Source organism: Mustela nivalis (assembly GCF_964662115.1).
Source record: "Mustela nivalis genome assembly, chromosome: X".
Classification (NCBI taxonomy): Eukaryota; Metazoa; Chordata; class Mammalia; order Carnivora; family Mustelidae; genus Mustela; species Mustela nivalis.
Window position 1 is genome coordinate 100328882 of NC_139040.1, and position 16499 is coordinate 100345380.

Genomic DNA, 16499 nt, shown 5'->3' on the forward strand with positions numbered 1-16499 from the left:
TGTCTGAACTGTTACATAAGAATACGTAAATATATAATCTTGTATATACTCTTTATTCTTTTTAGAACATATTTTTTATTTCTTGCAGACACATATGATGAGCCTGAATTCCAATGAGAAGTCATTAAAATTATCACCAATTCAGAAACAAAAGGTATAATATAGAGAGTTCTTTTCACTGTGGTGGGTAAGAACAATTTATATTTTTTTCTTGAAAGCTTTCTGAAAAGAATACGTGAAAGATAAGTATTCGTTTACTTTAGATTTTGAAAGAGGAATACATTGTAGATGGCCTCAATTTGGGTTTGTTCTGTTGGTATGTATTTCAGATATATGGCAGGATTTCATTGCTGAAATTTGCTTTTTGTTGTCACTAACAAGTCGTAGTAGTCACATTTTCTTACCACCAAAGCAAAGGATTATTATGGCAGTTCAAAAGCGTTGGAAGAAGCTACTACTGTTTATCAGAATGGTTCTCAGACTTGGGCTAAGCATGACTTTGGTTGAGTTACTGTGTTGTTCTCAAAGATGATATTAACATCTTCTTGAGCTCTAAAATTTGGTGGTTTTAGTCAAAATATTTGATCATTGCTTTTCCAGTGTGCGGAATAGGCTTTAATCTGTCATGGAATTGATAGCATAAAAACAAAATTAAACATTTGGAAATCAATCAGAAACCATGCATGGGTGATAAAGAGAGGTTTTTAATGAATAACAAATGAGTAGCAGGAGAAAGGAATAGTTGGTGGTTTTCACAACCCTGGAGAGACAAAGGCCTGACCTGAAATCCTTTGCTTCTCCTGGCTTTAAGGACCAGTGGGGTGAAAGAAAGGAGGGGTTTGAAGATTAGAAAAGTAAATTGGAGAAATAGAAATTGAAGGAAGAAGGCTTATAGACAATATTTAATTTATATTTCCAGTGCCTTTGTCACATTATTAAACTAAAAAATCTTCAAAGTCAAAGTCACTGAAATGCAAGAGGATCTTGCTGACTTTTAAAAATTTGTGCCAGTCTTTTTTAAGTCTTACCTCTGTTTTACTGAGAGGCAGAGGCGTGGTGAGTAACTGCATTCATTTTGAATATGGGAGAACTCTTCTCCTAACCCAGGGGGGAAGCTCAGCGAAGGTTGACTGACTTTACTGACTGACTGCACTTCCAAGCAGACATCTGTTCCTCTGTCTCTCCTTCCTCTTCTCTTAGACTCAGGGCTCTGCCTCTTCTATGCTGTTTGATTATGCTAGGGAAGTGAAGGCACATATACTTAGAAATCATTTCTGGCAGCTGGGCCTCTGCCTCTCTTTAGGGCTCTTGAAAGAATTGTGACTTTTTAAAAAGTAGGACCTAGAACAAGCAGAAGGAAAGCACTTCCTTTTAAACTGATATTTTATACTTGACATAGTCCTTTTAAGTAGAGGCTCAACCAGACCTATTTTAGTGAATTAAAAAAATGATTTATTGTAGTATTTCCATATATTAATGTTTAACTTGTGCTGTTTTAATTTTGGGGGGAGCAAAAAATGACTTCTTCCTAAGCCTAGCACTCATGACAATTTGTAGCACTTGATTTAGTGAGATTTTACTCTCCAGAGACCCAAATTTATCAAATATTTCAGTTCATTAGCTTACAGAATTTAGGTCAATGATTTGATTTTTGCCTTATTTTGTCCAGCAGGAAATGAATTTCATATTCGTAATGTATCATTCAAATCGCAGTCTTTAATTTCGTAGTTTTTATAAAAGTCATACATTTTACCGTAGGTATTTTTTCCACATAGTGGTTAGTTTCATGTATGTAAGTTATTATAATTAAAGAATACAATAGATAAAAGGAAGAGGGTCAAAAATTTGAAAACTCAAAGATTTGTTTTGAAAAGAAACGTATTTTTTAGTATACTGATTAAAAGTTTTGTAGTTTTCATCTCAGATTTTCCTTCTAGGCATAAGAAGGCATATTTATTTTTTCCAATATTAAACAATTTCATATTTTCATTAATTTTCTTTAATTCTGTGAATTTCACGGAATTCAAAGAGCAATCAAAGTCTAACAATTAAAATAACAGGGAAGGTAGGAAAAAAAGAAACCGAACCTGATTTCATATGAGAAGTGTACATTTTTTTTTTTATCGATATTTTGCACAATCTGTATGGACATGTATTCTCTTTGAGACTTGATTCCAATTAAGGGGTGAAGACATCCTGACATGAGTTGACTTGTGTGAATAGAGACAACATGAGGGTAGGTAGTGAGTGCGTGCGAGTGAGATGCTTACCTGTGTGCCACGGCGGAGTCCCATGTGCCGCAGACTCAGAGAGTAGTGGCGGTCCTCGCCAACAAGAGGCCAGTCTGAGCAAAATGTCTGGGAAAATTGGACATTTTTATTCTGCTAGCGAAACTTAGAGTAATGCAAAATCTGGGCAGTGTTTTGAAGTAGATAAGTCCCCTTTGTCAACTAATAGTAGTATGACGATTACTTCAAAAATTTACAGAAACAAGAAACAATTGAGCAACTGAAGCAGCATACAGCTCACTCTGAAAACGATGATAGTAAAGGATTTGCAAGTGAAGAGATGTCCAAAACAGTGAATGAAGGGAGAGTCTATAAACAACTTTTGGCAAAAGGAATGTACGTGATGCAAGCAGCTATGACTACGGAAGCATTTTCAGATGAGGACATAGGTAGTGACCCAGGCCAGCCTGGGCCTCGAGCTGACACCCGTGCAGAGGGTGTGCAAAGAGGGCTGTTCAGATGTGAGAGTAAGCATGGTCTTTATCCACCTGACAGTAAGGCCATAGCAAAGGCAAGCGATGCAGGCCAGTGGCAGAAGGATCCAGATGCAGAAGAAATAGTCTCTGAGAAGGAAACTGAGCTGGCCGAAATGGCAGGTCTGAAGGCTAGGAGACAAATCGAAGAGAATTTAAGAGATATTAATATGTTCTTTGACAACTTACCAAATAGAGACATAAATATTGATGATGAAGACAGTAAAGATTTTGTTGAGGATGCTAAGAGGAACAAGCGAGATATGATTTTTGACAGCGAGAGAGACTCTCTAGACGAGCCAGACAGTTTCTTGGAAGGCGAAAGTGCAAGTCAGCAAGGCACCACGGACGGCTTCGAGCAGCCTGAGTCAGTAGAATTTAGTAGTGGAGAGAAAGAGGATGACGAAGTGGAAGTGGACCCAAACTTGTGGTATAGTCGCAAATTTATCGAACAAGGACAGGAGGAGGAGACTGAACACAAACTGTCCAAATTCCTGGCAAAATACGATTTTAAATGTGACCACTTGTCAGAGATCCCTGAAGAGCAGGAAGGAGCAGAGGATTCAGAAGGAAGTGGAGTAGAGGAGCCAGAGGTAGAGGCGAGTGGGAAACATGTGCAAGTGCCCGCACGAAAGCAGGAGGAGATAGAGATCCTGTCCGATGACCTGACAGACAGAGCGGAGGTGAGTGGAGGCAAGGGCAAGGCAGGAGGTGGAGGTGAGCGAGTCCGGAGGGAGGGAAGTTCAGGAGCGGAACAGAGGCAGAGTGAGGGGGGCGGGGAGGGGAAAGACAAGGGAGGAGGAGAGATGGAGGTCTTGGGTAAGGGAGAGAAAGACCCAGAAGAGGAGGAGGCCCAGGAGCGAAGGGAGGGGGAACAGGAACGAGGCCATCAGGAAGGAAGAAAGGAAAGGATGGAGGAAGGGGAAGGGGAGGAGCACAGAGGTGAGAAGGAAGGGGAGGGAGAGGGCAGAGGGGAGGAAGATGAGGAAGAGGAGGAAGAGGGCAAGGAAGAGGGGGAAAGGAAAGAGGCGGAAGGACAAGGAGAGGGGGAAGAAGGAGAGGAAGAGGAGGGAGAGGGGGAAGTGGAGGAAGGAGAGGAAGAAGAAGAGGGTGCAGGAGAGGAAGGAGAGGGGGAAACGGAGGAGGGAGGAGAGGGGGAAGCAGAGAAAGGGGAGGAGGGAGCAGAAGAGGAAGGAGAGGGGGAAGTGGGGGAGGGAGGAGAGGGGGAAGGGACAAAGAGAGGTGAGGGCGAGGAGGAAGGAGAGGGAGAAGCAGAGAAAGGAGAGGAGGAAGCAGAGGAGGAAGGGAAAGAAGGAGAAAGTGAAGGAGAGGGGGAAGAAGAAGCAGGGGAGGAGGAAGAAGGGGAAGCGGGGGAGGAGGAAGAAGAGGGGGGAGCAAGGGAGGGGGGAAAAGGAGAGGAAGAGGAAGAGGGGGGAGGAGGGGAGGAAGAAGAGGGGGGAGCAGGGGAGGAAGAGGAAGAGGGGGAAGCAGGGGGGGAAGAGGAAGAGGGGGGTGCAGGGGAGGAGGAAGAAGAGGGGGGAGGAGGGGAGGAAGAGGAAAAGGGGGAAGCAGGGGAGGAAGAGGAAGAGGGGAGTGCAGGGGAGGAAGAGGAAGAGGGGGGAGCAGGGGAGGAGGAAGAAGAGGGAGGAGGAGGGGAGGAAGACGGGGAAGCAGGGGAGGAAGAGGAAGAGGGGGGAGGAGGGGAGGAAGAGGAAGAGGGGGGTGCAGGGGAGGAAGAGGAAGAGGGGGAAGCAGGGGAGGAGGAAGAAGAGGGGGGAGGAGGGGAGGAAGAGGAAGAGGGGGAAGCAGGGGAGGAAGAGGAAGAGGGGAGTGCAGGGGAGGAAGAGGAAGAGGGGGGAGCAGGGGAAGAGGAAGAAGAGGGAGGAGGAGGGGAGGAAGACGGGGAAGCAGGAGAGGAAGAGGAAGAGGGGGGAGGAGGGGAGGAAGAGGAAGAGGGGGGTGCAGGGGAGGAAGAGGAAGAGGGGGAAGCAGGGGAGGAGGAAGAAGAGGGGGGAGGAGGGGAGGAAGAGGAAGAGGGGGAAGCAGGGGAGGAAGAGGAAGAGGGGGGAGGAGGGGAGGAAGAGGGGGGTGCAGGGGAGGAAGAGGGGGAAGCAGGGGAGGAGGAAGAAGAGGGGGGAGGAGGGGAGGAAGAGGAAGAGGGGGAAGCAGGGGAGGAAGAGGAAGAGGGGGGAGGAGGGGAGGAAGAGGAAGAGGGGGGAGCAGGGGAGGAGGAAGAAGAGGGGGGAGGAGGGGAGGAAGAGGAAGAGGGGGAAGCAGGGGAGGAAGAGGAAGAGGGGGGAGGAGGGGAGGAAGAGGGGGGAGGAGGGGAGGAAGAGGAAGAGGGGGGAGCAGGGGAGGAAGAGGAAGAGGGGGAAGAAGGAGAGGGGGAGGGAGAAGAGGAAGGAGAGGGAGAAGAGGAGGTAGGGGAGGAAGAGGAGGAATGGGAAGGAGAGGGGGAAGAGGAGGAAGAAGAGGAGGAGAAGAAAGAAGGGGAGGGGGACCAGGAAGGAGAGGAGGAAGGGGAGGGGGAAGAAGCAGAGTGGGGAATGAGGGAGAGGGAAGAGGAGGATACTGAGGAAGAAGAGGGGAAATACAAGGAGACAGGAGATGCCCAGAGTGGAAAGCAGGGACGGCTGGGGGGAGGAGAAGAGTGCAACAAAGCAGGCAAAGTCAGAGGATCTGTGAAATCCGGTAGAGATAAGGCGCACCCCCCAAAGTTTCTCACTAACACAGAGGGGGAAGGGAAAGAACAGGAGGTACAGAGGTTCAAAATGCCAGTGCGGTCCAAACAACTTTTAGAAAATGGGCCACCGGGTTCCAAAAAATTCTGGAATAATGTATTACCACATTATTTAGAATTGAAGTAATAAGCTTGAAGTTTGAAAGTTTGTTAAACTTTTTAGATTTTTAAAAATTTGAATTTTAAATTTAACAAACTTTAAATTTAAAACTGTTGGTCAGCCAACAGTTTGAGCATCTTACACATAATAGGCATTTAATACGTTTTATTAAATTGCTTTTTTGTCATGGTTCCTGTATGTGTGGTGCAGTAACGATCGATAAAGACAACACGCAGCACTGGCAAATTTGGCTCCTCTTTAATATTTGGTTATGTTTTCCCTCCAAATTATAAATCTGATACTAGGAAATATGAAAAGGTCATAGCAGATAATTAACATGATATATTCCCCAGTAAAGACAGATTTAGGAAATAGGAGTATAGTATAAGAATGTTGCATTTATGCATATAAACTGGTCCCTTAAAGATGACACGGATCCTAAAGGGCTAGAAAAGCATTTCTTATGAGTTCTTTTTGGTCTCTGATTACAATTTGCCTACTATATGGAATAATTTTATAAGGTGGATGGTATTGTAAAGCTGAAGTGAAGAATTCACATTTTTTTTAAAAAGTGCTTTAAAAAAAAAAAAAACCTTTTATGTGCCCTTTTTGCAACAATCTACAAGTGTCAGCTGGATTCAGAGCTTAGATCTTAATGTGATGTCTTTTAGTTCCTGCCTGGGCCAATGGCAGTGTATCCCATGAAATAGAGGTGAACTTGAATATATATTCAGGAAGCATGTAAAACTTCTAAGTGCTTATTGGCCAGGCAGAATGCCTCACTGGGGTTCAGTTTCCTCATGTGTAAAATGAGGCGGATTAGATGATAGAACTATAGTCCCTCCTAACTCCGATTCCTTCATTCTAATGGGCTGATGTACTCCCATCGTGTTTGTCATTTGCACAAAAGCTTTTTAAGGAAGAAAAATTGCACTTTAAAATTAAAGGAGTTTTCTATAAATTATATATTGTTCTTTCCTCTTAAAAAGTTACGAAGCGCTCTAATGTCTCTTGTCTTCTGTCATTCTGTATTTCTGAACTATAACTTCTGAGCTTTAACTGTACTATCGGAATCCTCATTCCCAGTGTCTATTACGTACCCTCAGTGTGTCCTTTGACTACTCTGTAATTCTGTTTATTGCTTCTCAGAATGTTTCAAGTAAAATAAAATGTAAATGTATACTGTCAGTAGTTGTTTGTGGAAAGAGAAACTAACAACAGGTATTGAATTTTAGAGACGCTAGATTTCTATTCGCATATATTCCATCTAACCTTGCAATTTTCAGTATTTATCATACAGCTAGATCGTCTGATTGTTCTTTATTTGTAGCTCCCTTTTCAACCGATTTCCCGCCCCAGTCCCTTCCATATCTTGAGCATGAGGGATTTCTTATACTTGGAGCAAGGAGGATCTCAATGGCAAACTTCCTGTGAATTTTGTGTTGCCGGATCCTTTGCACACTTGATTCTCTGTGAGAAAGAATATGGGGGGAGAGACTAGAATACAAAGAGAAGAAACTCTTAGGAGCAACTGTAGATTTTGTTTCAGCTGCAGGGATCTCTGGTCATTCCCCTAACTAACCAAACACGCTAATTTGGCATTGCAGGGTTCTACCAAATTCTGCCACATTCAGTGAGTGTCAGTGGAATGTAATTGGTACTTTGATCTAGTGTGTACAGCTCTGTGTTGTTAATGCTGGGGCCCAACATGGTTATTTAAAAAGCTGACTTAAAGTGATTAACTGAGATGAGTGACAGAATTAAGTTCATAAAGGAAAAGCCTTCAGGGAGAAAAGAAACTCTTACCCTCAGGTTACTTATGTCAGAGGGGAGACCTCAACTAGCCAGCAGTACTGAAATGGCGTTCCAAACGTGTGCCCATCTCAGTATTAGAATTGGTGTAGAGAACCACTTTTAAACAGCATTCCCTTCCCATTTCTTCCCATTTCCCTGGCCAACAAAAGTGCCCTGTGCTCTTTTGGAAGCAGTAGCTCCGGCAGGCACCCTGTTCCTCCTTTTGAGATGCAAATTAGCACTTGATTAAACAGAACTGAGTAACTGGCTCCTTCTTTATTGTCCCCATCTGCTGGTTGATTGGGCTTTGATGGTAGTTTCTCACTGGCTATTACTGAGGCCAGTGTGCAGTGTGTGTGTAGAATCTATTGAGTTCTAGTTTCAAATGAGGACTCTGGCAGAAAACTATTTTCAGGTAAGCGACAAAGGAGTACCACAGAAACAGCTCTTGAGGTGAGTGCAATGAAATGTTTTCTGTTACTTCATTATAGAGGTAAACTTGCTATACACGTGTGTATTCAAGATGAATTGCTACCATAGCGGAAGGCGCCGTACTTCCTTCTTCCTTCGTTCTTTCCATTGCACCTGACCTGTAAGTTAATATTTGGTACATACTCTTCATTCAACAAATAAGCATGTACCAAGCACCCAGCGAGAGCTCAGGAAATGAGCGCTGCTTACACGCAACCTCCTGTGGCCCTTTTACCTGTCAGGGACATCAGGTAGGTACAGATGACTTGAACACCAGGTCAAAAGAGTTCCTGTGACCCTGTCTTTAACTGTGGCTTAACAGTGCCCTTCTGTTACCTGATTTCCCCTCGCCTCCCAGGTTCTTTTTAGCCAGGGCTACCCAAAGATAAAAATAGGATCTGAAAACAAATCCATGGCGTTCCTTCATGAAGTCCCTTAATTAAGAAGATGGTGGTTTTATGCCCTGAGTACGGCGAGAGTGAGATACAGCTCCTGATCTCAGGGAACTCACGGCTGTTTCTATAGGCTGACCAGAAGCTTCACACATACCAGAGAGCGTTTCAGGAGTGGCACTCGGAGAAGGGCCAAGGAAGGGCTTCCAGGGAGCCACAGGGAAATGTCAGCTGAGTTGTGAGAAGTCAAAGCTAGCCACAGAGGCAGCTGGGGCAGGGCCAGAAGGCTTTCCCGGTTGACGGCAGCCCTGAGACCGTTTCAGTGTGATTGCAACTTAGAGGATCTTTTGGTTCTGCATAGAGAGGCGGAGGGCCTTATGTGTTTCTGAAAGACATTGAACAGCAAGAGGAAGGTGATCACACTTGGGCTTTAGTAATGGTCTGGTGGGTTGTAGAGGAATGGGACCTGAGCCAGGGGTTAGGAGGCAGCTCGAGGAGAGCAGACAGAGACAGGAGAGGAGACTAGGACAGTGTGGACAGAGAGTCAGGGACCTCTGTTACCAAGAGAGCTTTGGGGATAGAATCGGAAGGCTTTGTAAAGAGATGCCACCTGGAGGGAGGGAAAAGGCCGAGCTTTTCTCGTTTCTGTGTGAAGAACAGGTGGAAGGGGCGCCACTGGAAGGGTGAGAATGGAGGAGTAGGGGCAGGTGTAGGAGGCTACTGGACGCTTGTTGATCCGGGACCCGTGCAGCAGACAGATCGTGTCTGGGCTGGAGCTCAGGGGAGATGGCTGGGAATCACCAGCTTTTACGGGTCGTTGAAACCATGGAGTGGAGCGAGAGGCAGCATTCATAGTACGAGAACAAGAGAACCGAAGACAAAGTTTGAGGAAACCTCAATAGGTAATGGGAGGTTGAGAAAGGGAAGTCAGAGAAGGAGGGCAGGGTTGGGACACTTTCTAGAAAAGAGGGGTGCTGCCCAAGCCCAGGAATGCATGGTGGCGGGCTGCAGAGAGGGCTGGAGCCCACGTTGCCAGCAAAGAGGGAGCTGCAGGAAGGCCGCCTTAGAGTCAGGGACTCCGGTGCCCTAGAGAAAAACACCTTAGACTTGCACTTGCTGCTACTATATGCAAGGGCACATAAGCACAGGATGAAGTGAGCTGCTCAACAGGAAGAGCCTGCAGTGCTCTTGGTCTCAGTGTGGGGGTGTGAGGGACAGCTCTGAGGGCAGCTCTTCCCGTCTGCACATATGTGAGCAGAGCCAGGAGTCAGACCCCAGCCCTTCATGGATTAGCTGTGTGGACACCTGGAAACACTTTTCCTTTTTTAACCTGAGTCTTACTGATTTCTTTTTATAAAGGGAGGGGTCTTTGGATAGTTAAATTAGTTCACACATGAAACATGTTAGGGGTCCTCATCAAATGGTAGCCCGTGTCCCTCTAATTATCTCCTCTGACCACATCAAGTCAGGTGCAGAACTACCCTCCATCATCTCCAGGTCACTGACAAATGTGCATGGGTTTAGTTTTGTCTACCTGACTTCTTTTTAAATCCAACATAGCTGCTAGCCCCCCACCCAACATTGGCTTATGGAGGTAGATCTGTGCAAACGAAGTAACAATAATGATAAACCCCTTAAATATGGGATAGAGTGAAAGTCTGCACACCATATGTGGGTCCAGTACTGCCCCTCGATGGTTGAAGTGTGATGAAAAGCTGATGGTATGAGACAACAGATTTCCCTGTGTCCTAACGTTTTTATCAAAATAGATTTAAAAATAACTCACATGTAAAGAGTAAAACTGCCTACCAGCAAGAAGTTCTGTATCCTCAGCATTACGGCCACTTTCACAGGCCTGTTTATCAGAGTCATACTGGAACAGATTTGGTGGCAAAAATACCAGATTAGGAATGAACTAAGGGATTGGCACACAGAAAGGAGAAGTTTAGAGATTATAAAGTAGTGACATTCGAAGGCAATAGTTTGGAGGTCACGCTGGGAGCCCTTAGGTACAATCTGGCTTGCAGACTCACTTTGTTTGGTTACAGAGTGATTTTGGTAATGTTTGAATCCAGCACTGAAATACCGAGGAACTTTACACTGTAACTGTTTTCCGGACATGACTTGGACCTGAGGCAGCACTTGCTCACAGTCCCACCAAGGCACCCCTCCCCCTCCACTTGCCTGTCGTCCTAGACTGCTCCCAACGGGTCCTGCCCTCTTCCCTTGCTTGGTCTAGCTGCGGGGCTCCTGGCAGAGAGTAAAGGGAGCTGCACAAGAGGGTAGAACAAATAAGCGAACACTTTTTTTTTTAAGATTTTATTTATTTATTTGACAGAGATCACAAGTAGGCAGAGAGGCAGGCAGAGAGAGAGAGGAGGAAGCAGGCTCCCTGCTGAGCAGAGAACCCGATGTGGGGCTTGATCCCAGGACCCTGGAATCAACCTGAGGCAGAGGCAGAGGCTTTAACCCACTGAGCCACCCAGGCGCCCCAAGCGAACACTTTTAAATCAACTATTTTGTAGTGGTAAGATCTGGGACATTATGGCAAAACGGTATCCAAGCATCTTGGTTTTTGTTTTGCTTTTGTTTTTGATGGTCCTCAGTGTACACTAGGGAGTCTTAAAATCACTTATATTTATATGCAGATGCTCATTGCTTGTGCTATTTTCTCTGTAAATAATCTTTTTAATTTTGATACAAACCCTCCAAGGTAGGTATTGCTGGTGTCACTTTCCCGTTTTATAGAAAGACTGTAAGGTGACGCTTCTTAGGCCGTGATTGATGGTCCAAAGCTTGGAAAGCAGTACTTAGGTCTTTGTACCGAATGCCTTCCTGCTCTCTCCTCCTGCCTTTGTGAGCTCTAGTGTAGTATAAAAGTAAGCTTCCATGTTAGCCCTTCTTGTCCTAAGAAACCTTGAAACTGAGATTTTAAATATATCTCTTCCCTACTTGGTGTTATGTAGCTGTAGTTTAATGTTTTATTAACCTATTTGGAAAACACCGTCTACCCTGTACGACATGGCGTACATATGGTTCTCATAAATCGAGAACCGTAGCACAAAATTTTACACTTTATAGCCCCTTTAAAAAACTTGTTTAAAACTCTTTACTGAGATTAGTAACATCTAGAAAAGAGCCTCTCTCATGCGTGTAGAGCTCAGTGCATTTTCCACAAAGTGAGCATGCCTGTACAGTCAACACCCAGATCAAGGGAAAGTGCTTCCCAGGGGCTCCCCTTCAAAGCATTTCCTGTCCCCCCAGGGTGACCACTCTGCCAACTGCTGGGACCTCCTTTAGTTTTTCAAGTATGCAGTGTAGTCGTGGTTTTAAGCAACCTGAAACATCGTGAGGAACTTCGGGGTTTCTTGGTATTTCCCCATAAGAAATGTGGCCCTGGGGCAGACCCAAGACTGCAGCAACCTGTCCTGTGCCTGACCGGTGAGACAGTGGTCCCTTTGTGAGAACCAGGCCCGTTCACTTCGTTACTGTGGCCCCAACACGAGATGGGTTTCCGCTGACTATTCTAGACTACTTAATGTCTTATGTAGTTCTGGTGACAAGATTGTATTTAAACTTTGCCCTTTCTCTTTGTAAAATAACAGTATTTTGCCAATGTCTCCTAAATTGTTTCGGTTTGAAGGTAAGTACTGTGATTTAAAGTCGTAGTCCAGATGTGAGTAGATTAATTCTCAATGTGCTTAAGTGCAAAGTTCTACAGTTGATGTGATTTCTAGTGAAAATGTTTTCTAAGAGCTTTCTCAAATTTAGAAAATGATACCATTCCAGCAGTTATTCTTTGTTACAGATTTTCATAAAGTTGTGAGTAAATTTACAGTTCATTATAAAAAGAGATGAGTGTTTTGCTTATTTCTAAAATAAGATAAAACCTCATGTTCCTTTTTATAATAGCATGATATTGTTCTATGGTTACATTAATATCTTCGTTAACTAGCATGATTGGAGTTGACTCAGGTGCTAAACTAGCAGAATTCTTCAAGAGAGGAGGACTTTGCTGGAACATAGCTCACCGATCCCTCCCTGTGGGAGAGAGATGCACGGAGTCTGAAATTCTCCGTCTCGGGAACACTGTTCTTTCCCACTGGCCTTTGTTTTATATACATGAATACATCTGTCTATCAGCCATAAATCTTAAATCTAGTAATCTTGCTTCCCATTTCCCTCCAAAGTAGTCTCTGATCGTTTTACCTTCTCGAATGTGCTTCTGGCCAGGCATAATATACAATGTAAGTCACTTAGAGGGGAAGTTACACAGGAAAAAAAAAGAAAGCTTTAGAAATTACTGGTGAATGGTAGCTACCTCGTAGTTAACCCTATCCAACCTGAAAGTGCAGCATGTCCTTCAATACAGCTATCTACCCTGGTCCCCTGTCTTCCTCTCTTGCCTTCCCCTCCCACGTGTACCCCTTGTGACCTTTGCTTAACCTAAGTCAACCCCTCCCAGCATAGCTGCCTAACTGCCGAAACTCTTAAATTTCCAGGCTTCCATGCTTCCCTTCCGGATTGCTTGTCCTTAGTGACAATGCTGTAAGGGCCACACCCTTAGCGCTGTTGGCCTGAGGATGCCACTTATGTCTGTTACTGAGGTGTGAAATATAAACATTTATATTTATCCTCTCCCTAGCCTGAACTCTCACATTTGGCATTTTTGCCAGAAGAAAGGTGAGTTAAATATGAGAGGTGTTACTTTCAAAGCACCCACTAAAGATTCTTTCCGGTGTCCAGCTCATCCTTAACCAAACAGCAACTAGGAAGGTGACCACGAGAAGCTAGTTACTGTGTTGAAGGAATATAAAGTGTGTATATCGTCTGAGGTAAACATGGCCGAGGTGAATTTTGTAAAAACATTCTTCAGGGGCGTAAGGGGCACTAATTACTTATTGCCTTGCCTATTTTGGGGGCCATTAGTGAAGTGCATAAATGAAAAGCATAAGAAAAAAGTCCAATAAGGAGCCTGATCTCTTAATGACAAAAAATAAGCAATATTCCACCCAAAATATGAAACTGCAAAAAAAAATCTCAGTATAGAATAAAGAATATAACTAATATTTTCCACCTAGACTTAGTATTACATGATTTACTCTATCAAATCCAGAGAGAGACAGACTTTGGATTAGTTGGACAGGAGCCAGGTAGACTAAGTTCTGCCTCTGTTTCTCCCTCTGCTTTAAATAACCAAGAGCAAACCATTTAAAATGCCTATGCCCCTTTATCTTCTTTCTGGAATGTAAGTAATTATACCTAACTCTCTGTTGTGAATATCAGTGAATTGTACTTCTGAAGTGATTTTAAATCCCTGTGTTTTGGAAAATGAATGTAATATATAGATATGATTATATTATAATGCTACAGTAGAAAGCTTTTTAACTTCTCTAAAGTTTAAAAGCATTCTTTTGAGACAGCTCAGAAAGCATATTTAGGTTTTATTTTTTCCCATTTTAACCTTGTAGTAGACGCTAATAGAATTTTGGGAATCCTAGTCATTGAAAATGGTGAAATAGATCAACATGCCGAAAAACCTTGTTTAATATAGTAACTGGATATGCATGATAGGTTATGCAGCATTTTCTTTGCTTTCAGTATTTGAATTCTTATTCTCTGTGTTCTTTGAGATGGTATAAATTATTTATGACCACAATATCAAATCTGTTTTTCTTTTTAAAAAAAGAAAATCTTACTTCTCTGATTATCAATTTTGACACAGGATCACGAATTTTCAGAAGATGAATTCGAGGACGTGGATGAGGAAATTAATGACTATCCGGAAGGCAAGAAGAACATACCAACGGATGAAGCCAAGGACAACTCAGTTGAAAAGGTATTGATTGACACCATTGAAAAGGTATGATGATATGCACTTAAATCCTGAGACCCTGCCTAAGAGCAAGCATATGGGTTCCGTGGTTTCTGCAGAGAGCAGACTGGAGTTTCCTTTGGGAGCAGAAATACTTCTCTGAAAAACTTGGTTCTTGTGCTGTAGGAAAAGCTTTAGCAGATCTTTGAATCAGGCACACTTTGTTTCTCACACCCTTTCCACACTTCTTGGTAGCATTTTGTTTTCCGCTTGGGTGGAAATGAACTGATATGGGTCAGTACAATATACTGTTGAGAAATTAACCGAGAAGTTCAGCACTGGGTCCTTAAAATGATGAAATTACAAAGTTAGGAGCCCTCTACTGGTGGCAGAAATGGGCCGTGTGTGCGCACACATACATGCGTATATTTACATGTATGTAGACAACTGAAAGCTGTTCACAGCAGTGTTTGAGGCTGTGCTCAGTGCTGCGTAAATGCAGTGCAGAAGAAAGGAATTGTAGGAGGGAAAGGAGGAGCTGTAACTGAAGGAAGTCATCCTAAAAGTGGCGCTAGGAATGGCCGAAACATCTCTTCCATCTGGCAGTTTTGTCCAAGAGGGACACTGCTAGGAGACAGTTGGTAGGTTTGAAATCATTCATTTGCTAATGCTGCTCTGGGTTAATTTCACAGGTAGGGAATTCGGAAACCCAAACTGAATGACGCCATGTCAATTTGTTTCCATTTTCACTTTTTGTACCTCTTGCACAGAGTACTGAGTTAATCATACCTTCTTGTTGATGAATTACTCGCATCTTTGGTCTGTGCAGGTCCTCCTTATTTAAATTGATTCCCTTTTAGTTCTCCTTTTCCATAACACAGACAACCGCTGAAACATGCTCGTCCTTTTATTTGAATGTGTACTTGTAAACCTGTGTTGTTTCATGTGCATGTATTTTTCATTTACAAAATGGGGCTGTGCTGTCGAGGTCATTTTCTTCCTTAATTCCTTTCTCAAGACTCCTTCCTCACACTGAAGGGGGGAAAAAAGCTTCTAGCAGTTACTGTTTTCTTTCAGAGGGAGGGAAAGATATATAAGGAATATTTATGAGTTCCAGTTTTGGGTGGTCCCTGAAATTCTTTAACATAGAATAACCGAATCTCCAGTTCGCGAGCCAATTCATATACCAGCTAATGTTCCTGAATCTTCTTTGAGTAGAATTCTTGAATCATTCAACTTTTTGGAATCAAAAAACTTGAAACTAGAAGGGACGTTAGCAATCAGTTAGCATCTGAGGCAAAAGCCCAGCAAAATGAGGCAGTTGTCTCATGTTTATGTTGTTAGCTAGAAGCTAACTCGAGAGCCCTTGCCTAAAACCTAGATGATGTTTTCCAGCCCATCACAATTATGTTTTTTATTATATTGCTTCTTTATCATTTATAGGACAAGAAAACCAACCATGAAGAACGGGCTATTTGTGAATACAATGAAAATCCAAAAGGTGTGAACACATTTGACTTCAAAAGGCCAGCTACCTTAACATACACACATGCATGCATGCATATGTATACATACATGTGCACACATGTGCAGTGGTTGAGGCATTAGAGCTTACACATGTGTATTTTATTTCTTGCTTTTTACACATGAGCCTCATAGCAAGCAATGAAATACGTGACCCAGGTGTACTTGTTCTCATTAATCGTCACTCACGGCGACTCACATATCAGTGTTAAGTGGTTCAGGACAGCCTTTTCACTACCTTTTTTTTTTTTTTTTTTTACACTTTTCAACCAGTAGTATTAAGTTGGGCTGTTGTTCCACATCTTAATTTATATCTCTGGTAGGCACTGCCAGACCCCGTTGCTAAAGACCAGGCTGGCCTGGAGCCACGGCTGGCCAGCCCATTATTTCCCCCAGGGCTCAGACTTGGGTCTTTCATCTTGTCATGGACATTTAAGGCAGGTCCTTTCCCAGGCCTTCCTGTTGGTGTCAGAGAACAGCTGCCACAGAATTGAGGGGACAGTGATTACCCTTGAGACCTACATTTTCTACAGCCAAATCATCTGGGTTTTATTGTGCAACCCTTATATTATGTTTCCACACCATCACATCAAAGTGTGCTTTTTGCTGTGTCATTAAAAATGACCATTCATAGTAGTGGATATCTGATCTGAACTTGGGCAGGAGGAAGAGTAGTTCCTTCAAACTTTTTTCCTTCTAACTTCAGCAGAGTAGTACGTTTTAGAATATTTGAAGCAAAATGTTAAAATATTGTATGTATTATTAGCAACTAATTAAAAGTAAGATTTAAGTAGTTGATAATATAAAATTATAAGAATGCATATGCTTCATGAGTATACTTTAAAGGTGATTATTCAGCTATATAACTGGGTCGATTTGAAACACCATGTCCATATGAGTAC

The 16499-nt window shown here is 43.4% G+C and overlaps 1 protein-coding gene across 4 annotated transcripts in view; it reads left to right on the top strand.

Annotated features, from left to right (window-relative positions):
• Positions 1 to 16499, top strand: part of RPGR (retinitis pigmentosa GTPase regulator) — a 147995-nt gene that overhangs the window by 29464 nt on the left and 102032 nt on the right. For all 4 annotated transcript variants that reach the window (XM_082717893.1, XM_082717891.1, XM_082717892.1 and 1 more), the window contains exons 13-16: positions 89 to 154; positions 2488 to 3444; positions 13984 to 14097; positions 15517 to 15574. In XM_082717893.1, coding sequence (XP_082574019.1) covers positions 89 to 154; positions 2488 to 3444; positions 13984 to 14097; positions 15517 to 15574 — 1195 coding nt within the window. The remainder of the gene's footprint in view (positions 1 to 88; positions 155 to 2487; positions 3445 to 13983; positions 14098 to 15516; positions 15575 to 16499) is intronic.